The 26,874-nt window shown below is 36.9% G+C and overlaps 1 protein-coding gene across 4 annotated transcripts in view; it reads left to right on the top strand.

Annotated features, from left to right (window-relative positions):
* Window positions 1-24,425, top strand: part of ZNF143 (zinc finger protein 143) — a 42,335-nt gene extending 17,910 nt beyond the window's left edge. For all 4 annotated transcript variants that reach the window (XM_063332360.1, XM_063332357.1, XM_063332358.1 and 1 more), the window contains 10 exons: window positions 2,832-2,906; window positions 7,411-7,530; window positions 8,642-8,717; window positions 10,611-10,736; window positions 13,756-13,935; window positions 15,058-15,285; window positions 16,508-16,656; window positions 18,376-18,537; window positions 19,356-19,502; window positions 22,413-24,425. In XM_063332360.1, the coding sequence (XP_063188430.1) occupies window positions 2,832-2,906; window positions 7,411-7,530; window positions 8,642-8,717; window positions 10,611-10,736; window positions 13,756-13,935; window positions 15,058-15,285; window positions 16,508-16,656; window positions 18,376-18,537; window positions 19,356-19,502; window positions 22,413-22,496 (1,347 nt within the window). In that variant the 3' untranslated portion in view covers window positions 22,497-24,425. The remainder of the gene's footprint in view (window positions 1-2,831; window positions 2,907-7,410; window positions 7,531-8,641; window positions 8,718-10,610; window positions 10,737-13,755; window positions 13,936-15,057; window positions 15,286-16,507; window positions 16,657-18,375; window positions 18,538-19,355; window positions 19,503-22,412) is intronic.
* The last annotated feature ends 2,449 nt before the right edge of the window (window positions 24,426-26,874 follow it).

Genomic DNA, 26,874 nt, shown 5'->3' with positions numbered 1-26,874 from the left:
AAATCTATTTATTTTCTTTAAGCTTTCATCTCAACCTTATTCTGAAAGGTACTGCTAGAACCTCTCAGGGAAAGTCAGAAGTGAGTTTCCAAGTGTTGCACCTGTTTTACTTACAAAAGCAAATAATAGCTTAATCATCACAACACTGCCTTTCTCTTAAAAGGAGAAATGTGGTTTTGTGATTCTCCTTCATGTCTGTATATGCTTCATAGTGAGGCAATGTGTGCTTTTCATAGCAATTGGTATAGGAACATTGAAAAAGGTACAGAAGGGCCAACAATGATGACCAAACATGAAATACATGAGGTAAGTATATGATAGAATTTTATAAAATTTTAAGTGGCACAGAGAAGAATAGTGACTTGTCTTTCTCTTTACCAGCATAAGAACTGGGAAACATCAGATGAAACTCTCAGGTGACAGGTTCAAGAAATACAAGGGAAGAATATTTTTTCAAACAGCACAAAGTTAAGCCATGGCAGTGCTTGTAGGATATTGTGGACACTACTATGTCCCTGGCTTCAAAGAGTAATTAGATAAATTCGTAGAAGAAAAATGTATCCAGGGCTATTAGGTAGAAACATGTGACTTCTAGTTCAGGAAGCTCCTAAGCCACAGATTGCTAGGAGGTTGGGAGAATATTTCTGTGAATGTATTACTATATGCTTGGTCTGTTCCTTTAGTCTTCTCTAGCATCTGCTACTGGTTGCTGTTGGAAACAAAATGGTGCACTAGACTGACTCAGTATAGGTGTTCTTGTGTTCTTAGTTGCAGGCAGACTAAATCTTTCTTTAGAATCTAAGACAGTCTTTTAGGAGGAACTTAAAAATCTTCCTTGGAATCCTTCCAGAATTCTCCCCATACTGCTAAAAGAGGTTTAAAATTGTGTGTCTTGCTTTTTTCGTTAACTTTGAAGGTTTTCTCTTCAAAACTTGAAAGGGTGAAGAAAATTTTAAAGGCGGATTTGGAGAACGGTGGTTCTTTTCTGTTCCCCTATCCTACATAACAGGCAGAAATAGTAAAGATCAGTAGGCTGCCCAAGATCAGTGTAGAAACTGTAAGAGAGTTCATGCAAAAAGATCCAAGATGACTGCAAAGTAGTTCACTGGAAGTAGTGGAATGTGTACAGTTTTCATCGTCCCTTGCTTCTCCTTAGACATAGTACTACTTTCCCACACCTTGCAGAGCACATGCAAAGACTTAACTAGAGTCCCCTTAATTTTGGGCTAAGTCAAGGCCACCTTCCTCCCAAAGCAACCAAGGAAAAAAAGAGATCGTTGCTCTCAGTGATCATAAGGTCAGAAGATATGTAATGGAATTGTGAAGAGGTTACAACACATAATCTTCTTCCATAAGCTTGTTTTCCTGCAACATCCAAGCTGCTGGAAAAGTACAGTTCCTGGGATTTGTGTATATCTACACATGTGCACACACATTCTGGTTGGATCATTTGTTGCCAGTGGCATTGAAATCTTTAATTTCATGTCAGCAGTTCCTTTCTCACCAACAAGAAGACGTTCAGGATGAAGTGATTCAAGTCTCCTTTCTGTGCAGGTTCTCTCCCCTCCCTTCAAAAATTCTGAAGGAGAAGGTCCCAAAATGGCTGTTGTTTCCTTCAAAAAAAAAAACCAAAAACCAGAACCTGAGAATTAGCTGCTTGCAGACTCTCTTTGCAGTCTGTCTGTAATGCAAACTTGCCTCTGTTTCGGCACTTTCTCTTCACTGTTTTAGCTCAAAGTTTCCAAAAGTGTATTGCTCACAATCATCTAATTTAGAAAGGTAGTACAGTCTGAAAACCAATTATGGGACAAGTTCATCCTCAGTCTCCAAGCGAAATGTTGGTAGCTGATGCTTTAAGCAAGATACTTTACACAACCATTAACGTTCTCAGGAACCTGCTGTGACCTCCTTAGTGAAAGGGCATAAGCAGACCAGCTGAAGTAGGGTTCCTGCCAAACTATTTTAGAGAAGAATAAAATCACTTAGACTAGATTTAGGTGCATCAGTCTCAGCCTTGAGTGTAATGGATGCAGAGGGTATTGTGATTGCCTGTGCTTAATACAGAGGCAATTAAGGAATGGGAAACTGCGTAAAGTATACTTTAAAGTAGTTTTTTCTACAGTGACTAATAAGATGCTTTGAGTTGATGTTGTGAGAGAGTTTGTGTGGTGGCTGCTTTTTTTTTTTTTTTTTAAACCAGGCAATTATATTTTTATTTAAATACAAATTTCAAATTTACATCTAATACTCTTTCAGATATTTTCATGAGCTCCTTGGAAAGCAGCAATACCCTTCTCCTCCTGTAGACTGGTTTTAAAAATAAACCTATGGAACAATACACAAGTCTTTGCTTAGCTGTTGTAATTTGACTATTTCAAATTGAGATGTAACATTGTCTTAGGTATTTTGATTCCAAAGGAGTTGTGCTGTTCGAAACAAGTAAATTCTGCTTAACAGGGAGTGAGAGATATACCCTATTATAAAATAAGTAAAAGTTTAGGGGTTTGGTTTGGGTTTTTTTTTCTGTCAGAACTCACCATTTTAAAATGTATTAATTTACTTTAACACTTTTGTCAATCTATTAGTTTAACATACTTGGTCTTGTAGTTTTTCCTACCTTGTCTTAAAACAACTTGGAGATGCTCACTGTACCTGTTCTATAATGCAGGTTGATTTTCATGTAAGCTGATGTACCATAGAGCACCATGTTTCAAGGGGGAGCTAAAGAGCTATGAAATAAGAAGCCCTCAGGAACTGTCTGTAACCCTCTATTTTTCATATGAATAAAAATAACCTGTAAATGTTTTTCCCGTTTCAACTTTATTTTTCAGGTCTCTATTGATGGAAATGACAGTGTTAGTGGCACAGGAATGATAGGCGAAAATGAACAAGATAAAAAAATGCAGGTATGTAGCCCAATACAAAAGAATTAAATATATCTCTTTCTTCTGTCTTCTCTGCACAGCAACATGCATGATAGGTAGTCCTGTGTAGCCATGAACCAGGGTTTGCTACTACCCTGCAGAAATTTTAGATCTCAAACCTATACAGATAGGTCATATTTCTCACTTTGTACAAGATCCTTTCACAGGATTTTAAAGAGATCTTTCTTACTGTTTTCTGGGGTTTTTTTTGTCTAAAGGTAATTAAAAATTATGTTGGATTTCTAAGATTTTTCAAGTTGATCTGAGTATGTAATCAGTAAGGGTATAAGTATTTCAGTTCTTCTCCAGAGAATGAACTGGCTTTTATAGTCCTTAAAGCAGAAGGAATGCTGACTCAATTAATGAATTATTTTCTTCTCAAGAGAAACAATTGCAGGCTTATGTCTGGAACTGTTCTCTTTTTGGTGACTTATTTTGATTCCACTTGACCTCTTAAGAGTCCCTGACTTTTACTGCGGGTTTTGTAAGTGATCAGTATATGAGAGTGTTGCTCCTAGTGAATGCTTAAAGAAGCAGAAAAATACTTCCATTTCCTTTTCTGTATTCATGCTGTTAGTACGTAGAAATATAAAAACCTTTTTGATGTCAAAATACTAAAGTTCAAAGAGCAATGTATATTACAGGTGTGACTTACTAAACCTCAAGCTTTTTTTTACCTGGGATCTGTAAAATTATGTAAGGAGAGTGGTATTTGTCATCATAAGATATTTTATTAAAGGAAAAGACAAAGCAAAACATATTCTTGGCTTCAAGGAATTATGTCCAACAACAAAAATAATAATAAACCCCCTATACCCTCACATGTTTAAATAACAAAATCAAAAATGGAAAAATCATTGCATTGAGAAAGGTTTGGTTAGAGAAGCCCTGTTTTTTTCTTTTTGTTTAATTTAATATATAATGAACTAGACAAGGAGGAAAAACATTTTCCAAGGTAAGATACAGTGTCTGTGAAAGGAACAATTATAGGCTCACCTCTGACAGTTACCTAAGAATCTTCTATTCTTAATTTTTTTGAAAGCTAGGTCCCACGATATTTAAAGCCACAGACGCTCCACTCTTGCCTGTGCGGCGTGACTGTGAAAGGAGAGAATAGCTAATACATAGCTAATATTCCATAAAATGAAATCAAGAAATTTCAAGGTTTTGCACACTTGTAGGTGTGAATGTGATACAACTCCAATAAAATGCAAAATTCAGGGAAGAGTAAGATAAGATCTTGGTTGGTTTTACCTGGAGAGCCTATTAAGCAAAATGACCTGTAACCAGTATCCAGTTACATGTTGACTTCAGCCTTAGCTCCAAAACAATGTATGGCAACATATATGCCATATGGAAATGTGCCAGTCTTATGGGGCATTATATGTTCCAAACAAACAAACAAAAAAATCTGCTATTTCAAAAGGCATTGAGGTGTAGTCTCAAATTCTGACTCCTATAAGGTAACTTCAGTTGGCCAACTGAAGGGTCCCAAAGCTATCAATTATCTATGAAAATCTTAATCATGATTATATTTTGATGTAAGTAGTTACCTACTTGTAGCTTATTGTGAAATAATCTACTACTTGGGATAAAATAGTCTTATATTTAGATATAGTATTAAATAAGTGTATATTTATAAACTTTAAGTCCACAGGTAACACAAGATCAGAACAGATGTCATGCTGCTAAATAGTCATTCAAACTTGCATGTGGTTAGGTTTTTCACCAGAGAAAAAAGCATAAAACCTCTTTGTGATTTTACACGTGAAAACAAAAGACTGTGTGACCAAATGGATATCACACAGTATTTGCTTTCAAACCCATCTGTTCATAATAAAAGCAGAATCATATGACTGAAGTCTGTACGTATACAACATAAAAATCTTATCTGAGATCTTTACCTTTGTTGTTCTCCTGTGTTACCTGTCTGAACTCAGGATGCATTAGTGGGATTTTTTTAAATTAAGTGGGATTTTTATTTTGTCTATTTAAAAGTATTTCAAAAGACACAATTCCTCTCAACAAGTTTCACATTCTTATAAATGCACTTTATTTTCTATGCTCTTCTGATTTTGTGCCTCCTAACATCTGAATATTTTCATTTCTTTAGAGTGCATTAGCTATAACGATGAGCAGAAGGCTGAGGTATTTAATGCCTTCTTTGCCTCAGTCTTTAAGAGTAAGACCAGTTGTTCTCTGGGTTCCCAGCCCTCTGAGCTGGAAGACAGAAATGGGGAGCAAAATGAACCCCCCATAATCCAAGGAGAAATGGTTAGCCACCTGCTACATCACTTAGACGCACACACAAGCCTATGAGGCCACACGGGATCCACCCAAGGGTACTGAGGCATTGGTGGAAGTGCTCACCAAGCCACTTTCCATCTTTTATCAGCAGTCCTGGCTAACCGGGGAGGTCTCAGTTTACATGAGGCTAGCAAATGTGACGCCCATCTAGAAGAAGGGCCGGAAGGAGGATCTGGGGAACTACAGGCCTGTCAGTCTCACCTTGGTGCCCAGGAACGTTATGGAGCAGATCTTCTTGAGTGCCATCACACAGTACATACAGGACAAACAGGTGATCAGGCCCAGTCAGCATGGGTTTATGAAAGGCAGGTCCTGCTTGACTAACCTGATCTCCTTCTATGACAAGGTGACCCGTTTAGTGGATGTGGGAAAGGCTGTGGATGTTGTCTGCCTAGACTTTAGTAAAACTTTCGACATTGTTTCCTACATCATTCTCCTGGATAAACTTGCTGCTCGTGGCTTGGATGGGCATACTCTTCGCTGGGGAAAAAAAACTGGCCGGATGGCCGGACCCAAAGCGTTGTGGTGAATGGAGTTAAATCCAGTTGGCGGCCAGTCACAAGTGGTATTCCCCAGGGCTTAGTACTGGGACTGGTTCTGTTTAATATCTTTATCAACAACCTGGACGAGAGGATCAAATGCACCCTCAGTAAGTTTGCAGATGACACCAAGTTGTGCGGGATTATTGATCTGCTTGAGGGTAGGATGGCTTTGCAGAGGGATCTAGACAGGCTGGATCGATGGGCTAAGGTCAATGGTATGAGGTTCAACAAGGCCAAGTGCCAGGTCCTGCACTTGGGTCAACAAGCCCACACAGTGCTACAGGCTTGGGGAAGAGTGGCTGGAGAGCTGCCTGGCAGAAAAGGACCTGGGGGTGCTGTAGACAGCCGGCAGAATATGAGCTGGCAGGTGTCCAAGAAGGCCAATAGCATCCTGGCTTTATCAGAAATGGTGTGTCCAGCAGGACTAGGGAAGTGGTTGTTCCTTTGTACTTGGCACAGGTGAGGCCACGCCTCCAACACTGTGTTCAGTTTTGGGTCCCTTACTATGGAAAGACATCGAGGTGCTGGAGCATGTCCAGAAAAGGGCAACGAAGCTGGTGAAGGGTCTAGAGCACAAGTCTTATGAGAAGCAGCTGAGGGAACTGGCGTTGTTTAGCCTGGAGAAAAGGAGGTTGAGGGGAGACCTCATTGCTCTCTACAACCACCTGAAAGGAGGCTGGAGAGAGGTGGGGGTCAGTCTCTTCGCCCAAGTAACAAGTGATAGGACGAGAGGAAATGGCCTCAAATTACGCCGGGGAGGATGGATATTAGGAAAAATTTCTTCACCAAAAGGGTTGTCAAGGACTGGAACAGGCTACCCAGGGAAGTGGTTGAGTCACCATCCCTGGAGGTATTTAAAAGATGTGTAGATGTGGTGCTTAAGGACATGGTTTCATGGTAGACTTGGCAGTGCTAGGTTAACAGTTGGGCTCGATGATTTTAAGGGTCTCTTCCAAATTAAATGACTCTATGATCTTCGAAGAACAGTAATTTTAATACTATATCTGTCCTTGTTGAATGATAATACTAACTGAATTCTTAAAAATTCTCAAGTCATACCAAGAAAGTCATGCCAGAAAGGAGAGTAGAACCTAGCTCAAATTGCTCCACTTAGTTTGATCAAAACACACGCATCACTGACAAAGTACAAAATGCTTTCCTTCATGTTCAAACAGTGCTCATTATAAGTGCATTTAATTATTGTTTGGCCTTTGTGTGAACTTATCTTTGAAGGTGGTCTGATTTATGGCTAATTTCCCTTAGGAATGGATCCAGTGCCTTAGATGTAATCTAAGCCTTTTCTGTCTGCTCATTTGGTCAACTTACCACTGGACTTAGATTTCAAATTATTTTTGTCTGTCTTGTTATTTGGCTAATTAAAGCATCCTTTTAAATTTGCTAGCTACAAGTGAGTATGTTTTACAGTTTCTCTCTTTCCTTTCATCAGAACTTATGCGTTTTAGTTATTCATTTTTAGTTTGTTCATTGAGGACTAAGAAACACATGGCATAGCAAAGAGACACAAGAGAGACTTGTCAGAATCAGCTCTTGACTTGATGGCAAAATAAAGTGTGTGACTCTTCTGATCCATTGTGGGTTTTTTTTAATATTTTGGTTGTGTTTTTTTTCAATTTAAGATTGTCTTGCAAGGACACGGAACAAGAGTGACTGCAAAATCTCAGCAGAGTGGAGAGAAAGCTTTTCGCTGTGATTATGATGGCTGTGGAAAACTGTATACAACAGCTCACCATCTTAAGGTGATGAGATGTAAAATGACCATTGTTACTTTCCAGGCCTGACTTTTTTTGACAGATTATGTGGTTAAAAGCAACAGAAATTAACAGAGAGCTAGTTGCAATGGTGTTGGTTTGTCAAGTGTTTATTGGGTTGATTTTACAAAATTTGTTGTCCCAGGTGCTCAGCTGATTATGCAGTGTTCTGAGATGAGGCTCTCTTTGAAAACTGAACGTCTTGCAGACTGTAGTCACTGACTAGCAAAATATATTCTTTGTTTGTCACATAAAATGTGTGTTCTGTAACTTGAATGATCAAGAAAAAATACTGACTCTAAATGTTACTCATTTGCCTTTCGGATCAGGATAGATGCAGGTATGGGATCATGTTAGGCTCCTATATTTGCCAGCATGTAAGAAATCTCATGTTGAGATAGTTTCTACTAGCAATGTCACAGAAATTCTGAAATCCAGTGTTCTGGATTTCTTACATGTATGCATGATCATGCAAAAATTCCAATTTTTGAAAGTTTTTACCATCATAATACAACGTCTAAATCTTCAAATCAATCCAACATTCAAGGGGAAAAGCTGGAACATCTTTTCTTTACAGGTGGCAGCTCCTTAATTCTCTCTCTTTTTAAATTAAGTAAAGGAATTACTGAAACGGTTAAGGTATAGAGCAGTTCACATTCCAGCTTAGGCTGAGGTAATCATCAGTGAGGGAAACTCCTTGCAGTGCTGCCTTGTCTCTGACAAAACACTCTGGAGTCAGTGACTAATTGACTCTGTGGATCTTGTGTTAAAATGGTGTCCTTGCTGTAGAGGTTTCATGCAATATAAGAGGATCATTAGAAGCACTCAGTGGAGTCAAAAATCAGGTAGAGAGTAAGGTCTGAGGCATATTTGCATACTGTAGTGTAGTTGCATGATGGCAGCTCTGTGTGTATTTACAGAAACGTTTTTTTTTGCAAAACTGACTGAAAGGATCAAGTTAGACCTTTGAAAGAGACATCTTTAGTTTCAGGGAAAATATCGTTACCATATTTTTTTTATTATTTTTTTTTAATCACTGATTTAAAAAGAAGACTAATGTGAATCTTAGGAAGAGAAATAAAATATTTTGTCTTAACAGGTGCATGAAAGGTCACACACAGGAGACAGACCGTATCAGTGTGAACATCCTGGATGTGGCAAAGCTTTTGCAACAGGTAATCTTTTGTAGACTATCTCTTCCTGATTGTTAGTGTTTGTATAAAATAAGTTTTTAATATTGATATTTTTTAAATTGCTAAGTAAAGAACTTGGTTGGGAGAACTGCAAAAAAGTCATCATTTCAGCTAGCGTAGCATATAGAAAGAACAGAGGATTTAAGTCTTAGTTACTGAAGGAGGAATGAGGTGAAAGACTTGACACTTTCCCTTACTCTTCACTTGTAATGCTACAGTCAGATTTTATGTTGAAAAAATAGGCCTTTCCTAATATGAAACTAATAGTATAAGTTAAATGAGGTGATAATAAGAAGCTGAACCTGTTGGCTAGAGGTAAACACCTGATCTTCTGTTCCAAATTTTAAAAGAACTCGATGGAAGATGCTATTTTAAATGTTCTTTTTTGAATTTGTATCAGAGTGACATTTCTCATGAAGTGAACTCTACATTTTGTACAGACTACTCTGTTCTTAAATGATGCTTTTTCTGAGATTTGATTGTGCAAAATGCAATTATCAAGAATGAAACATGTAAGAAAATGAAAGAGCAAAACTTGTTTCAGATTCATTATTTTACTTTTAATGTAAATTAGTATGATGCTTAGAAAAGTTAGGTTCTATTTTTTTTAAAAAAGGTGGTTTTTAAAATAACTCAATGTGATCTTATACATTTAATACTGTTTCTTTGACTAGAAACAAGCAAAAGAAATGCTGGTGAGAAAGCTCAAAAGGGAGACAGCCACACTTAAGGGGTTGCACCGAAGTTTAATTGCATAATGTTTGTAAAGGGATTTCAAAACTACATAATGAAACATTCTCTTCCATTGCAACAGACTGATGTATGGCTATAAACAGCTGTTTGACTATTAATCCTATATTTTTGGTCAGAGACATCGTACCACTGTAGTTCAGCAATCCTAGCCTTTGATAAAGCTCATGTTAAGTACTGAATGCTCTTGGTTTAAATATTACAAACTCTCTTGGGTTCAATCATGACATTGAGTATATTTTAGATGTAAAGAATGAAATAATGCTCAGCTCGGTAGACGTGCTTTGTGTTTTTAAAAACATCAAAAATAGGAATTTTGGCTGTTTTACGGAGAACACACTGTGAAACTAAAGCAGGTGCTGTCTTCTTACAAACTGTTACTTTATTTTGTAGAAATATAATATCACTTGTGGACACAAGTGATATTCAAATTCATTTTCCAAAATGGCTGTTTCAGGCTTCTCTAGTTGTGATGTTTTCAGGGAAATGCAGAAAGGAAAATCTTGGTAAAATGCTCTTTGCAAAATAATTTAGAAGAGGACCTGGTCCAAAGTTCACTTTAGACTGGTAGTTTTTGATGAGTATGAGTTCCTAAAAGTAATTTTAAGAGAAATGAGCGTCCATGACTACTATCAGTTGACGTGTATATGTGATGATGTTAATAATATGATTTAAAATAATTTGAATAACTTAGAGACCACATAGCAGTAGGGCTTTTACTGCTGACTTCATTAATGGTTCTGATTTTTGCATGAGCTAATAATTAAATGTCATTTTGATGACAGTAGTGGTAAGAGATAAAAAGTAGATGGAATACAGAGCGTACAGCTTCCTCAGAAGACAAAATAAATATTTGTCCACATTAAAATCATTACAGTTTATCCTTTTGAAGGGAAGGAGAAACATTATGCAAGTGTACTTTCTTCATAAACAAAGGATGAACTGTATCTAGAGTTCTGCTGCTCTGTATATGGTAGCATGAAGTGCTTGTGAAGAGTGAAAGAGCAAATTTTACTCATTGGGGAGCTTCCTGATCAGAATGGCAAGCACAGCTTTTCATGGTGATGGTTTATGAGTATCCTAATTTTGTGTTTATACTATTATAACATCCTTTCTGATCCTCAGGATATGGGTTAAAAAGTCATGTCCGAACACACACTGGTGAAAAGCCTTATCGGTGCACAGAAGAAAATTGCACCAAATCATTCAAGACGTCAGGAGACCTGCAGAAACATATCCGAACTCACACAGGTACTATTATCACCCCCCCTTTTTTTTTTTGTTAATTCACTAAGGTGGATTTTTTTACCCTGTTTGATCATTCTGTGACTTTATACTTATGAAATCAGCCTGTGCATATTCTCTTTCTGAAGCCCAGTGAGCTCAACAACATTTCAGCATGGTAAGCATTTACTGCAAATCCAGCATGTTTTTCTTGGAAAAAGTGCTTAAGCATTCACACTGCTATTGCAAATGCACTAACTTTTACAATGCATCACTTACATTTTCATTGAGTCACTTTGTGCCTTTACAGTTTCATTTGCAGCTGTAACAGAAGAAGGAGCTTCTCCTCAATAACATGGCTTGCCTTTTAGAAATGGCATCAGTGTTCTTAAGTTTTGCTGCGTCAAGATAACTTGCATGCCAGCTTCACAAAGGTTGATAGTTCTGAGCTTGTTGTTATCCTGATTTCCCTTCTCTTCTTGCAATAGAAAAATGAACAAAAATATCATAGAAAACCAACTGTTATTAAAACTTCTAAATGCATAAAAAACAAAATCTTACATTTTGTCTAAAAAGATTCCTTTGAATGCCAAAACACAAATAAATTCTAGACAGCATACACTACACTTCACAAAACTCTATGGGTACGCACACATATAAACAAATTTGCAAAATGTCTCCTTTGCTTCTGAAATCTCCAGGAAAAAAAAAAAAGAAAAAGAAAAAACCACCCTTAAATGTAGGAAGAATAATCCATCACTTACTAAACTATTCCACTAAGTATATATACTTGCCTGCTAGAACACCAACAAGTTTTTCCACTGAACTTTCTGAATCTTAGACAGTAAAAAAGAAAAACTTTTTCTTAGGTTGAAAAGGACGGCGGGGGGGGATAAAAGCAGGCAATAAAAATTATAAAAATTCAAGATTACATTGACATAATTCTGCTTTCCTGGACTTCCATATTCAAAGACAGTCTAGTGCTCTTGATGTTAAATTAGTCATCAGGATGAAGGCATAAAAAGTGTCATCTGTTTTCAGTTCTAGAAGAGAATTGTTTGACGTTGTTATGTAGTACATCAAGTACAGGCTGTGAATTGAAAGACTTCTGTAGTATGGTCAACTTTATTAGCTGTAGACTGTTTTCTTTACTTCTTTATGACCACAGAAGTTGTATTGTAATTTAATTGCTGTAATCTAATTTAGTAGTTGAGACAAAAGACTTGAGCCAGCCCTTTGTAACCATGTATGCATTTGAAGAATATTAATAATACAATCGTAGACTCCCAGCAGTCCACGGACCAGAGTTCAGGGGTGCCTTTTTTTAGATTTATGAGTAGCTGCAGGAAGCCAAAGAATGAGAAGAAAATTGCAACAAGTCCTTTGTGCAGATGGATGGAGTAGTGTATGCTCATACCCTGCGCAAGCTGCAACAGTGCACCCAATGGAGGCAAGTCTGGGCTCTGCCTGATCTCTCCCATGGCTCTGAAACCTTTTCGTTCCTTTATCATGTAGAGCAGGGTTAGTGCTTTCTTTATTTTCTGCCTGCTTTAGCTAAAAGTGATTTTTCCCTCTCTTTCAGTGGCAGTCCAGTCTCACTTTCTGTTGCCATCAGTGCTTGCCTTGGGTTCCTCCAAGACTTGGCTAGACATACTGTTTTGGTATCAGAAAAGCTGGTGTGGATGGCTCCTCATAGCTGCTGTGGGGTAGAGCTTGAAGGCTTCTGACTTGCTTTGCATTTCTAGTGCTAGAAATCTCAGTCACCTGGAAACAGGTCGCTTTTCTAACAAGTACATTAGAAACTTAAAGGCTGGCTTCCCCAACTGGTCTGATGACATTCTTGTGGGCATTCTTTAAGAGCAATCTGTTTTGGTTCTAATGCAGGGTCTGTTGTTGGGCGGGGTTGACTCTGCAACCCTGCTCCTTTCAGGCAGGGTTTGAGGTCCTGTGCTGAAGCCAAGGATTAGGGGAGCCATGGTAACACAACACTGAGGCGTGTAAACTTAATACACACACACTGCCTTGGCAGGAAGCTGAAAAACCTTCCCGAAACAGCTGCCCTAAGGAGTGAATTATAGTCTCCTCAGCCAAGGAGCTAACTACTTTGGAGTTTCACGGTATTAATGTCTCTATCAGGACTTTGTTTTTTATTTCTGTCTCTAAGTACTTAATGTTTTATCTGTAGTGGTAATCTGCCCTCTCCTGCTCTCAGATTCTTCTCTTTGGTAAGCAGTACAGTGGGTGGAATGTACTTAGCTCTAGGAAGTGTGAAATTACAACAGGACAGCATGTCAGGTGGCTCGGACTTCTTCAAAGTTAACCCTCTTCACTCTCCCCCTCTGTGTGCTTTGATAGATCTGAAAGGCCAGGGGTATTTGGGTATTACAGAGGGGTTGGCCTTAATCTATTGTTCATGGTGAAATATTCTGGTGCAATGATGTAAGCTATTGTCCTTAAATTTATATTACATGAATGGAATTATTTTTGAAAAAGAACCTGCATTTGTGATTGCTTTGGTTTTGGGGGTTGAAACATGAGTTTCAGGGCTGTCTCTCTTTAAAAATGAGGTTCTTCTCATGTAAGGTTAAGTGCTTTCTATAATGAATTTTACTAATCCATTTGTATCTTGGTCATATGCTAAATCATGAAGGTATTTTTTCTGTTTTATGAATTACAATTGACAAATATACAAATGGTATGATACATTTGTTTTGGATAATGTATGTATGAACTGGGGGGGTGTTAAATACATGGTAGAATATGGACAATGTGGAAGCTAATCCAAGCAACTCAAGTCTGGTTTATACATCATAAAGTACTAATCTAAATGTTTCATAATTTATCTTACAGATTGTGTGATTTTCCTTAATTTTTCCAGTTTTGTCTAAACAGTAGAACACGGTGGCATATTCACGGCATTTCTGACTGAGGGTCTCAAAGACGGAATTAGGCAGCTTTAGATTCCTACATTCATTCTAAGCATAATTTAGGATTTTTGTTCTTTTATAACTTTTGCACGTGTACCTTTTCTTTTCTTTTTTTTCAGGTGAAAGGCCCTTTAAGTGTCCATTTGAAGGATGTGGCAGGTCATTCACAACGTCTAATATTAGAAAGGTTCACATCAGGACACATACAGGCGAAAGGCCTTACTACTGTACAGAGCCAGGATGTGGGAGAGCTTTTGCCAGTGCAACTAATTATAAGAATCATGTGAGAATACACACAGGTATATGAGTGATGTTTTGTGTTTTGAAGTAGAATCTGCTTGGGAGAGGCTGTGTTATTCTCCTTGTGAACACTCTTTTGGTGTATTGTAATTGGGTATAGTTATGTTTATATGACGTGGCTTCGTACTTTTGTTTGGGCATCATCTCTCCTCAGCTGATGCAAGTTAAGCAGTTAGGTTTCCCACCTTGCTGTCAAGGCAGAATAATTTTGGTTTGGATACAAAGTTCTTTAAAATGAATGCAAAACCTTGTCTTCAGTGGACACTGGGCTAAGTTCTTAATATGGTTCTGCGGCTTGCCTCTGTTGTGAGTTGTTTCTTAAATAAATAACAGTAAAGCACAAGTCTGAGCTTGACTTTGTCTCACTGTTGCGAGTCATCCTTTCATCCCAGCTGTATTTTCCTTGCTGCTGCAGCGGTGGTCGAAACCTTCTTTTTATAGACCAGAGGTTAAAATACTTACCCAACTTGATTGTCAGGGTTAGTCAGCAGAAATAATCGGCACGAATTTGAAGGTTCTAATATGCAAGAGCCTTACATATTTTACTGAAGCACAGACAAGTTTCATAGAGGTACATTTTGTATCTCAGGTTATCTTTTTAGTCTATAATGTAATTTGGACATTAGTTTCATTGATTTTTAACTGAAAGGTGTTTTTATATGAAACCATAATTGTTTAAACATACACTGCCTACAGATTTCTTCAGAGCCTAAAGACTCAAAAGTGAAATTGTACTAGTGTATCCACATACCTTATCATTGATGAAAAGTATGGGGCTTCCAGTGATAAAAGAAAATTCACAATACAATGCCAAACTGACATCACAGCTTTCAGCCTGTATCCTTCTGTCTTCACCAGAAGGATGTTTTAGATGAATTGATAGGGAGTAAATAGGGCCCAACTTTTACTGGCAGTAGTTTGTTTGTTTTTTTTTTTTAAAAAAAAATATAGTGAGAGACTGCATTGATAAACTTTATGAGCTTGAGCTTCACTGTTGCCTTCGAAGGCAAAATTGAAGTATGCTTGGTAATGAAGGTGTGTCGCTAAATATCATTTGTTGACCGTTTTTTCTGTTCATCCTGCATAAAGTTCTCTTTAATCCCTTTTGTTTTTCCATACAGGGGAGAAGCCCTATGTCTGTACAGTTCCTGGTTGTGATAAACGCTTTACAGAGTATTCCAGTTTATACAAACATCATGTTGTACATACTCATTCCAAACCATATAACTGTAATCACTGTGGGAAAACATACAAGCAGATTTCTACACTTGCTATGCACAAGCGGACAGCACATAATGACACAGAGCCCATTGAAGAAGAACAAGAGGCTTTTTTTGAGCCACCTCCAGGTTAGAGTTTCAATCTTTGAATCTCGTAAAAAAAAAAAAAAAAAAAAAAAAAGGGCTGGATAATATTTTGTTGTTTTTTTATAACCAAGGAAATAAAAGCATAGATAAAAATTTGAAGTATTTAATAAAGTTATTTAATTTCTTTGTAGGACCTTCTTACTGTGATAGGCAACTTGTAAACAGAAACTAAGAGAGTAATTGACCAGATCATAAAACTCACTTATAGTCATTTGCAGTCCCAGCAAACCTGCTATAAATGTGAATGTGGAAACAGACCTGTGAAAGTCTAAAATGTTTGTTTGCGACCTGCTGGATTTTTCGTAAGGATTTTTGTAAGAGTATGTATAACACCATGGTCGGTGACAGTCTTTTGTGCAGGAGCAAAGCGGATTGCCTTGAGAAAAGGAAAATCTCTTTGCAGGACTCTGATACAGTGCTGGTTTTGCTCTGGTTAATACCAGTTTCTGTGAACTGTCCTAGAGGCAAAGATGAAAATAAGCTCATGTGCTGCAGTACTCCTTAGAATATATTTTTCATGGTATCATGGGTTTTGAATCCTATGACTATAAAATATCAGACTGAAGGAAGTATTCTGATAGGACAAATATCACTTGTCAAGTTATGATTTTTAGATGTGACTGAAGATAGGAAATACATGCAAACTGTTTTGGTCAGAAAAGTTGTTTTACTACGTGTATGTGGGAAACTGCACTGAATGCCCAAAACATATTTACTATAGTCTAATTCCTTCTTTTAAGGGAATGATAAGATTCATTTGCTGAGGTTAAACATTTATTAAGATAATGAACTTACTTAAATCTTCACACAAAGACATTACTGTGTTCTTCTGTATGTTTGTTAATTAATAACTCTTAAAAAGCTGCCAGTTGTGTTTGCATGGAGCCTCTTGTATGGAGAGGTTAACATTTAATGAATGAATTAGAAATGTTTGTCACCATCTTAATATTTGCTTATAAACTATAAATTTATATTTTCTTTATGTGTAATACTTACGTGTGTTAAAACTCATTGCTAAAAGATCATACCCCACGTTCCCAAAACAACAGACTTTGTTACTTGCTTTCGATATCTTTCCACTAAAATTTTTGCATTGGAGTGTTTAAAACCTTCAAACCAGCCTGGCACTTAATCCTTGTCACTTGCTTTCCTGGCACTATTTAGAATATGTAAACTACCCTCTTGCATTCTTTGTATCAAATAGGTCAAGGTGAAGATGTTCTCAAAGGCTCACAGATAACCTATGTGACAGGTGTAGAGGGAGAAGATGTAATTTCTGCACAGGTTGCTACAGTTACCCAGTCTGGATTAGGTCAACAAGTAGCACTAATATCCCAGGATGGAACCCAACATGTAAGTAACCACATTGTTAAAGAGCTGACAAAAATATGTTGAGAATCGAGGGAAGTGTTTGCAGACACTCCATGTGCTTTCTAAAATCAGTTAGGATTCTTGATAAATACATACGTGGGTTTCTTAAGGAAAGAAGCTCCTTTGGAGCTAGGTCGGATATGTTTAGCGTTGGGCCTCCCCTGTAATACCTAAATTAAACCACATATTCTGACATCTGAAGCTGTATTAATCCAAAGCTAGGGTTTTTTTCTCTATCTTTGTCACTCTTAAAGTGACAAAGGCACAGGGTATTTTAACGATTGTTATATATACAACCTAGTTTCTGAGGTTTCTCAGAACTGCTTCATTATTCCACTAATATCTGATGGTCATCTTCACTGTTGTCTTGTGCACACGCTTTTGAGGGGGTAGAGGTGGGAAATCTTTCTAGTCCAGCTGTCTGCTTTACCAGCTGTTTGGTAGTGTTCAGTTCTTACCATTTCTAACATAAACAAGAGGATAAGGAATGCTTTGATACTATCTCCATTTGAAAATTCCTGTGGATATATTTTTTTAAGGGTTCCTGTGGATATATTTTTTAAGGATTTCATATGACATTTCATTGGGAGGGGATTTCAGCGCAACTCTTTTCTTTAGCTATGGCAATATATCGAAGGCATATGGGGAAAAGTTTCTAATTTCAGCTGGAAAGGTAGCTGAAATACCAGTAGCATATGAAAGATATCTTCTAAATTCAAATTGAAAATTAAATATTAAAGGGGGCTGTTGTATTGCCAGCCCTGAACATTGCAGCAATGCTAAGTAACTGGCATTTTTACCCTCTAAAATGAAGGCCTGCAGAAGCCTTGACATGGAGTTCTTGCATTTATTTAAATTATCCTTCAGCTTGACTTTAGTTCTGGGATGTTTTATTACCTTGTAAATCAGACATCAGGTCACGTATCTGATGCCCTAATGCATTTATGCTGGAGACATCAGTAATTTATATCATTAATTTTTTATGAATTGTTTATTAGTGGTTTAAATTCTAAGCCCTCATAGGCCTCTCTAGTATTTCCGTTAAGATAAAAGTATGTCAGGTGGTACTACCTTGAGTAACATTGTCCATTGTGTAAGACACATGCGTAGATAATCTATCACGCAGTTATTTGGGATATGATCTGATTAACATGGAGTTGTAGACTCTGGGGGCAAGTATGCATCCTTTTTCTTATTACTTAGAGCTGTAATTTTATTTCTGTAAACAGATAAGTGTGTCTGAAAGGTCATGGAATATTAGATCACAATCAGTAAGATGAATGCAGTGAGGGCTCTTGGTCTAAGATGGGGACTTGGCCACAGAGTGAGGGTGATTCTCAAGGAATGCATGAGAATGCTGGTCAGGAAGTGGAATAATGGCTATTAGGTCTTTCGGCCAGTATGTTACTTGTGAACATGGCTTCAAATATTTTTTCCTGCTATTATGAACAAGTTGCCTTTTTCTTCTGGACCGCTACACATTTTGTTTCAAATGAAGAAATTGAACTAACAGGAGTAGTCCCACTAAACCAACTAGCAGGAATTTGTTTGATAAATGCTGTTACACTTCAAATGCGTATAGTCGTTTTTTTCAAACCTTACTTAAAAACATATGTTATGTTCCAAAAGCTAAGACCCAGATATAACTTGAGCAGCAATCAAACCTTCTTTTTATACTTCAGGAATTATTTTGTATTTCAGGTCAACATATCCCAGGCAGATATGCAGGCCATTGGCAATACTATCACTATGGTAACACAAGATGGCACCACCATCACAGTCCCTGCCCACGACGCCGTCATCTCTTCTGCAGGAACACATTCTGTAGCGATGGTTACTGCAGAAGGCACCGAAGGACAGCAGGTAAGATGTCAGCCTGCGTACATGTGTAATGTTCCTTTATAAGATGATGTAAAATAGGCACCTAATCCATCACACTGTCATTCACACAGATTTATCTAAATAAAGCAGTTTTCAACACCTGGCCGTAGCATTCCCCTCATAAGAGTATGAAGCGTTCTACTCCAGTGCTATACACCAACATATGGCAGAATGTTTTAAAAACAACAATTGGGCACCAAGAAAAAATCCTGAGGTACCAGTCCAGTAATTCATTTAGGTGTACGTGAAGCAAGACTTAGAAATGCTAAGTGCTTTCCCCAAAGTCACAGAGTAAATGAGTGGCAGAGCTAAGAATATAATCCAGTATGAATTGTAATTTTATCACTTAGTATTATGGGACTGTAGTTTATTTGGCAGATAGGAAACATTTGTGTAAGTAGGTATTTGCAGTTTTGTTTTTAATATACAAATACAATAGCTAAATTTTTTAGTAGAAATATAGTGACATAATTTTTGAGTTAAAATGCACTGTTCTAAAAACGTGCCACGTGAAAATGAAGATCCCACTGTGCTCTGTATGTATAAATACTCACAGGCTTATAAGCACATTTATTGAACTTATGTGCAATTCTGAGGATATTTATATTTTGGGGGCTAATGATAACTTTGAGAACAAAGTGACGGCAGCCTTTTTTAAAAAAGTATCTTTTGCACAGTAAAATTATGCTCATGAGCAATCACAGCTCTGAATATAACTAATTTTGAAGATAACCGTTGTATGAGGTCAGTAACAGTAACAGATCTGTCATCCAGCTGATTCTCTTTCTTTGGTCTTGAAGGTTGCTATTGTGGCTCAAGACTTGGCAGCATTTCATAGTGCCTCATCAGAAATGGGACATCAGCAACATGGGCACCATTTAGTTACTACAGAAACTAGACCTGTTACATTGTTGGCTACATCCAATGGAACACAAATTGCAGTACAGGTAAGATGGCGATAAGTGTTTTTTGGAGTGTTCCTTACTTCTAGAGCTAGAAGCTCCTAGTCATGTAACAATAGGATTCGAATAAATAAGCTTGGCTCCCCTGAAAAAATAGTCCATAACCATATGATCTCATATTTTAAATAATATATAGGGATAGGAAGAAGAAGAGTAAGCACTTGATTTTCCAAATCTACTTGTAGAACTTGCAGAAAAGGAGGTTAGAGGAGGGCCAAACTTCAGGTCAACTGAGTCATTCATGGGGTCACAGGTTTTCAGTGGAAGAGAGCTTTCATTCATCCTTCAGCATTACATATAAAGCTGATACGTCTAAAGCCAAACTCTCAAGGGTGAATTGCTATCAACTTATAAAGATAAAATTACTGAATTTATGTTATTTGAACCATAAGATGCTAACAGTGAAAAAGTGTAACCAATTACGTAGAAAGATTAATAATCAGAAATCTCTGGAAATAGTAACTTTCTGTTTATGTGTCAAACCAGCACAGTACAAGCAGCAGTCTCTGTAAATAGTTCCTCATATTGTCCAAACGCTGTAATGAAAGAGTAATTTCTAGGTATGAAAAAGTTTAATTTAAATTGGGTTAATTTAAAAGAAGGTGGAAATGAAGCACAAATTAAGCTTTTGTCTAGAAAGTAACCGAAAACGAAACCTAGACAGCTATTTTCGTGAATAGTTTATTTAGTGGGAAGCTAAGCTTCCCTCTAAGGTTGAGCAAAACCTCTAGGGCGAACAATGGCCAGTATGCTACCTTACTCAAACATTAACTTAATTCTGTGTATATGTTATTTGTGTTATATATGATGGTAGGTTAACAGAAGCTTTTGGAAATTTTAAATCTGGAAGAGTAAGTATTTAAAAAATTAATCTCTTTTGATGACATTGCTGTCAAGGGTCAAATAAATGACTGAAGGAGCTTAGGGAAATTGCTACTCCAATGACAGAAGCCATGACTTTCTGTGTTTGATCCTATTGTTGTTTGGGTATCACCACAGACACGCATTTTACTTTAGAGAACATGGAAAATCAGAAGAACCATACATCCTGAAACAGTATACAATTAGGAGAAGGACGTGATACACCCTATAAATTTCAAAGGGAGTTGAGTATATGCAACTGTCTTGAGTATGGTTTGCATGATGGGCCTTAGCTCTGACAAATACCAATATAAAAGAACATCAGTGTGCCTTTGCAGAGAGGAGATGGTCAAAAGAGTTTCTAAACAAGTTGATACTAAGTAGTGTAAATTAATCTGTGTTCTTGGAAGGCTCTTGGAAATAGCTTCAAATAGAAAAAAGAAATGCAGGAAATGCACTCACAGTTTTTATTTCCAGGAGTAAAATATACTTTGCATGCGGAAGTAACAGCAACTTAAGTCTGGTTCCTTCAAACTGTTCACATTTGCTGAAACTAATATGACATCAGAACCTTTGAGCGTTCGATTCTCAGGATTAATGCTGCAGTCCAGGTGTATACATGCATGCTACTCTCAATAGCTCAGATTGAAAGGAATTGTGTTAATATCTTCAAGCAAAAATGAGAGATTGTTATTTTCTGCTTTGTTAAATGGAAAATTTAACAGCGAGTCAGATGCTGATTGAAAAGCAATGAAAGTCAAGAAGCTCTCAATTCTGAACTCCTGTCTTTTGAGCTAAGTTGGCAGCAGTCAATAATGCATGTAAGAGAAAGCATATCAGGAGGCAACTGTTTGCGTGAGAGGAAGGAAAAAAAAAAAGTAACTGGCACCCTCAGCAGTGTGTTCTTGAACAAAAGGAAAACATAGGCATTCATTAATTAAACTTAAAATATGCAATACAAATAGAAGAGAGAGAAATCAAAATTAAAATATTGATTATTCCTAAATTCTTGATTGTTTCTCTTTTGTACGTTCATACTAATAAATGAATTAATTTGGTTTCTAAATACTGATAAAGCCAGTAGCCTGATAGCTAGATTGAAGTCCTAAGGAGGTGGTAACAGCTCTTCCTAATCTGAGCTGCTCTAGAATGTGATATTCCATGACTGTAAAAACAAGTTACAAGCGATATTTAGAACTGTTCCATTAGCCTATCTGTCTGTCAAATAATCTGGTTTTGCCTTTCACACTCTCACAGATCTTTCTCCTGAGCCAATAAGTAATGGCCAGCTTTACGTTTTTGTTAGGTTGAGGTTGTCTTCAGTGTTCACATCACTGTATGTAGATGCATGGGGTACATATTATAAAATTCCATGGATTCTTTCCCAAAATTGTGTCCAGGTGTCTTTATTGAGGGTTTGTTGATGTTGCTTCTAATAGTGCCAGATACATTGATGGCCTTGTAGTTGCAACTACAAAATAACTTCATCGCTAAACTACTGTAGAATTGAACAGCGTCATCGTGACTGCTTTTTTAAACACTCAGGATTCTCCAATAAGTGTAGGTTTTTTTTAATATGTATTAATGCCATATGGTGTTCCAAAGAGCTGACTTTCTGCAAGAGAGTTAAGAAAAATGAAGATGTTTGTTTGCTTTACCAGTGTTAAAATGTAATTCAACAGCCGCCATTATTTCTGAAAGCCTTATCTTAGCTTTGTTATATTTGCCAAGTTGAAATATCATCTACTTTGTGTGTCATGAAATGTGTTTACCATGCAGCAGTTCTTTGAAGAAAATTTATTTGGTAGATACACAGAAACTCAGTTTAATCTGCTATCAGAAGCTATCTTAATTGTCATGCTGATTTAGATAGCTGCTAGTATATATTACCTAGAAGAGGTGTGACAATACTGATCACACTTATTTGTGCTAAAGTATTGATCCATAGCTAGATCTTTGGTTCCATCTTTATTTATTTATTTATGGTTTTTTTACAAATTTATATCCGTATATAACATTTTGGATTTGTTTCAGCTTGGAGAACAACAGTCTCTGGAAGAAGCCATTAGAATAGCCTCCAGAATACAACAGGGTGAAACACCAGGGATTGATGATTAACTTCTAAAACTGCTACCAGAACAATAGAGTGAAAGGTATTTTATTTTCAATCAACAAAGGTCCATGCCAGCAGCAACCCGTAAAAACTTTGAAGTTCCCCGCTCATTGATACTGTGTACACATTTTATGCAAGAGCGAAGAACGTTTTGTAAGTTTTGTGTACATAACCCTTGGAATGGACTGACATCATCTACTTCCAACCGTTGTATATTCAGGAATATGGAATTAGGATTATATAGTAAATTTCCTTGTTATCCTTTCATCAGATTTCAGACTGGTCTACAAGCAAGTGAAAAAATTAAATAGACGTATTGGAATTAATTTTTAATGTCATGTACAAATAATGAAGGCATTACTGAAGATTTCAAATGTCTAAAATACTATTAAAAATCATAATTTCAGGAACCCTTACAAGTAATAAAGATGGCAAAGCCTTTTAAATTGCATTCCATAAATGGAAAAGTCTTGGATTTTGAGCCTACTGTAAATCTTCGTATTTTGATTTGTTTCGTACAGATTTGAATACTCTTTAGATTACCTACCCCATCTCATTCATTGTAAATACAGACTGTTAATGCTGGAAGTGCTAATTATATTATCTTTAAATTGGATTATGTACAAAGGAGAAACTTTGGTTGTTCAATATTAAAAGAAGTAAATCTAATGATTTTGTTTCTTTACATATTTTACTTAAGATGTTACTCTCAAATTATTATGCAATAAAATATAGCGAGATTGTACTGTCTAGATAGGATGATATTGTCGTGTGACGTACTGTTTTACTTTTTAATGAGACTGAAGTTCAAATTATTTATTTACGGCCTTGTATAAATTTTTCCAAAGTTTATTTATCATAAACTTAATTTTTTGACATATTAATTTTGGTCATAATCCACTATAGTGTATTAAGTAATTAGTGTTAATAGTTATTTTAAACATTCTAAAACACTACAAGAATTATTAAAATAGTAATTAGTCAATAGATTTTGACTAAAAAGTAAACTACCTGTTTTCAAGAGGAGTATTTTCAAATGGTGCGTTTGCAGCATAAGTACAAGTACTAATAGTCTATTTTCAACAGTTCTGAGTGCCTGCTGCTACCATTCAGCACCGAGGATATGCTGATAATCAGTGCTTTTGAAAATCAGGACACAAGTTACTAGAAAAAAGGGATTAATTAATGGTGATGTAAGTACAATGCTCTTCTCCACCTATCATTCTGTAAAGGAAAAAAACCATTGTAGATATAATACATACAGTAAAATGTAACTTTAAACTTTTTTATATGAAAAAGTGTCTTTTGTCTTGTTAGTAAGCTTGTTAAGCAAGTTAAATTTTTTTGGCTTCATGTAAGATTCAGTGCTTATTTTAGATGAGTGTCAAGAGCACTTGTGAAACTGAAGCCTCACCTCTTAGCTTCTCAAGGGAAGGATTAAACATCTTCTGGATGAAGTGTTAATCAAATAATCATTTTATAAGTATTGTGAGGTACACGTTTTACATAAAATAAGTCCATAACTACGTACCTTGAGGTATTTACCTCAAAAAGGCCAAGTTTGACTAGAACAAAGCTAATTTATTGTGAATTACCGTATCAGCATGGGTTGCAGCCTTTTATGTTTTTCATACAGATGGCCAAATGAAAAACACAGTGAAAGAATACAGTACTATGGGATAGATGTGGACAAAGCAAAGACTATTCTCTGGATCCATTACAAAGTAAAACTTGGAAACATTGAGGTTGTCTGTAACTTTTGTATAGGACTGAGGCTGCTTGCTCACCTAGGTGCCAGTTTTCCTGAAATGCTGTAAGTAATTCTTGATATCCCATGGAGATAAATGTACTATGCAAGGATGATTAATTGCCTGTCAACTAGATCAGTTTCTTAGTACTTATCACCTTTTAGAAATTAAAGATGTATCATTTGACATGAACGTTCAAGGTTTTTTTTCTTAAATTTCATTGCTAATGGTTTCTGGAAACGGTGGCTGGAATGATGGCTTTGACTTAGCAAAGAAATAACTTCAATTCTTACTACTTCTTGTTTCCCAGTACAATTCATGATCGCTGTACAAATGTGAGTACACTTTCATACTAGTTGGTTTGCTGCTAGGCTTCAGAACTAACTCAGGAAAAGCTGCAGTATTTTTAAAATTGTTTCTCTTACTGGTATCTTAACTAGTTATTCTTGCAAAACTCCGAAGTCAAGGGCTGTGCTTCCATATTGTGCTAGCTGCCCCTATAAAGGAAAATATACTTACTAAATAAATAAGCCACACTGACTTGGACTGCTTAGTGTTTAAAGAGAATCTGAACTAATTATATGCATCTTAGCTGTGAGACCTGTATTCGTAATAGACCCGTTTTCAAAGTGGAGACACCTGTGTGACTTTCTGCCCTGCTTCCATTCAGACCAGAGTGGAAGGAGTGTTTCTGATAAACTGATGCTGTGTGTTAGTGTCAGAAGGACCTGAAGTGGAGATCAGACAAGATGAAATCGGGTCAGATAGGAATATTAGGGAAAAGGATTTCCAGGAGGAGGAAACAAAGAATATGACAAAAAGGACTAGATGTTTGGCAGTAGAAATCTCTATCCTTTCCCTATAGATTTTACTCGTCTTTTTGAAAGTTTTGTCTCAAAGGAAATGCTTTGGTACACTAGAAGGAAATCATTTGTAAAGAGGAATTCTATAAAGTAAAGCAACTCAGTACATCAATTCCTCTTACAAATTGGGTCCCACATTTCCGGCATTCTCAGTCACAATTTTTCTTTCAGATTTGAATTCCAGGCCTTCACCGACTCCTTCCTTAAACGAATAAAAACAAAATCGCAGTCAACTTTTCCCTTTTAAATGTTTCTACAGTTTTTCCAACACTGTGGGCTTTGCTTTTCTTTACTGTAGTTCAGTGCCTCTCCTGATGGTAAAAAGAGAGAGGCAATTATTTTGGGTGCTCCAGGCTGATGGCCTATTGTGCCAGACACACTATGCATAACAATAGGACAGTTTTTATCCTAAAGACCTAACGCCAATGCACACGTGAATAGGCTGACACTGGAAGAGTGTGTTTTTATAAGAATAAATCCTGAAGCCTGAAACAAAGTTGTAAACAGCCATAATCCCTGATGGTATAATTAATCTCAGCAACCGATCAGCTGACCGATACCAGCGATATTCAGGCACAGTGTGGGAGAAAAGGCACGTGGTGTCTGCTTAGCACACAAGAGAAGGACAGAGCTGATAGCCCAGACAAACAAAATGTCTGAGCTTGGAAGGCAGCTCTACCTAAACTTTACTCTAGTTCCTAACCCTTATAACCCCTCAAATGCTGCTGCGAGTAATCTGTTTGACTGGGTGTTCTGGTTTCTGCGATGATCAAGCTGTAGTAAAAAAACAGAAAAATCACTCTGCATGCTGTGTACTACTTAGAGTGCGGAGTCAGAGAGCCTTCCCCCAGGGACTTCAGCCACCAGGAAAAGATGGTATGGAGCAAGGATGTGATCACGAGTGTTTCTGAATCTGGCAACTTCAGCAGTCCAGCTGCTGAGGCATGTCAGATTGCACACGTTAGGTTGACCGTAGCTTCTACTTCCCAAGATGCAAAAGTACCCTATAGCAAACCTATTCCAGTCACTCTTAGTTTGTCATCGAATGAAAACAATTAAATGTTCTGTAAAATTTTCTGTGTAATTTTCAAATATGGCACAGATGATATTGCACTAATAGTGGGGTGAGAAGCAAACTGGTTTTCTTAAGCAGCAAAGCGTTAGGAGACTGTAAATGAAGGGTAACTTGTCCTGTTCAGCTATTACTTTACAGTTTGGAAGTTTAAAAATATATTTCTTTAGCTTGCATCATTTTTGTCTTGAAAAAGATAGAAATTAACACATACCTCGTCTTAACAGATACATAAATCCAAACTCCAGATGGCTGTTGATAATAAGGTACTTCTATTTTTTTGCAAAGCAGTATATATTTGAACACCAGATCCCCAAAAGTATTTTTTTTCTCCATTGATAAAAACCTTCCAAAGTCTGGACCCCTATGACAAGAAAGCAAAACATCAAGAGCCACTCTCAGTTCTTGTGTCATAAACTACATTCCAAATAAGGCATAGAAACAAGCATTTTTCCTTGTTGTGTTATGTGTATTTGTAGCTTAGGTATTGCCAGCAGTTTGACATTCCTTTGATGCTACTTTTCATTCTGCTAGCAAAGTTCACTTGGCCAAAGGAAAATCCAACAATCTAATTAGACCATCACCATTAGCAGTTAGCAGCTGACACCTAACCCTATCAGGAATGTGATACCAGACTTTTTCAACTGAGGGTTATATTCAGAGCAGACTTTAATTATCCCAATAAACATACAAGATTATA

The sequence above is a fragment of the Chroicocephalus ridibundus genome, chromosome 4, assembly GCF_963924245.1.
Source record: "Chroicocephalus ridibundus chromosome 4, bChrRid1.1, whole genome shotgun sequence".
In the NCBI taxonomy this organism is placed as follows: Eukaryota; Metazoa; Chordata; class Aves; order Charadriiformes; family Laridae; genus Chroicocephalus; species Chroicocephalus ridibundus.
Note: the sequence above shows the minus strand (reverse complement) of the source record. Positions and strands in the feature narration are given on the sequence as shown.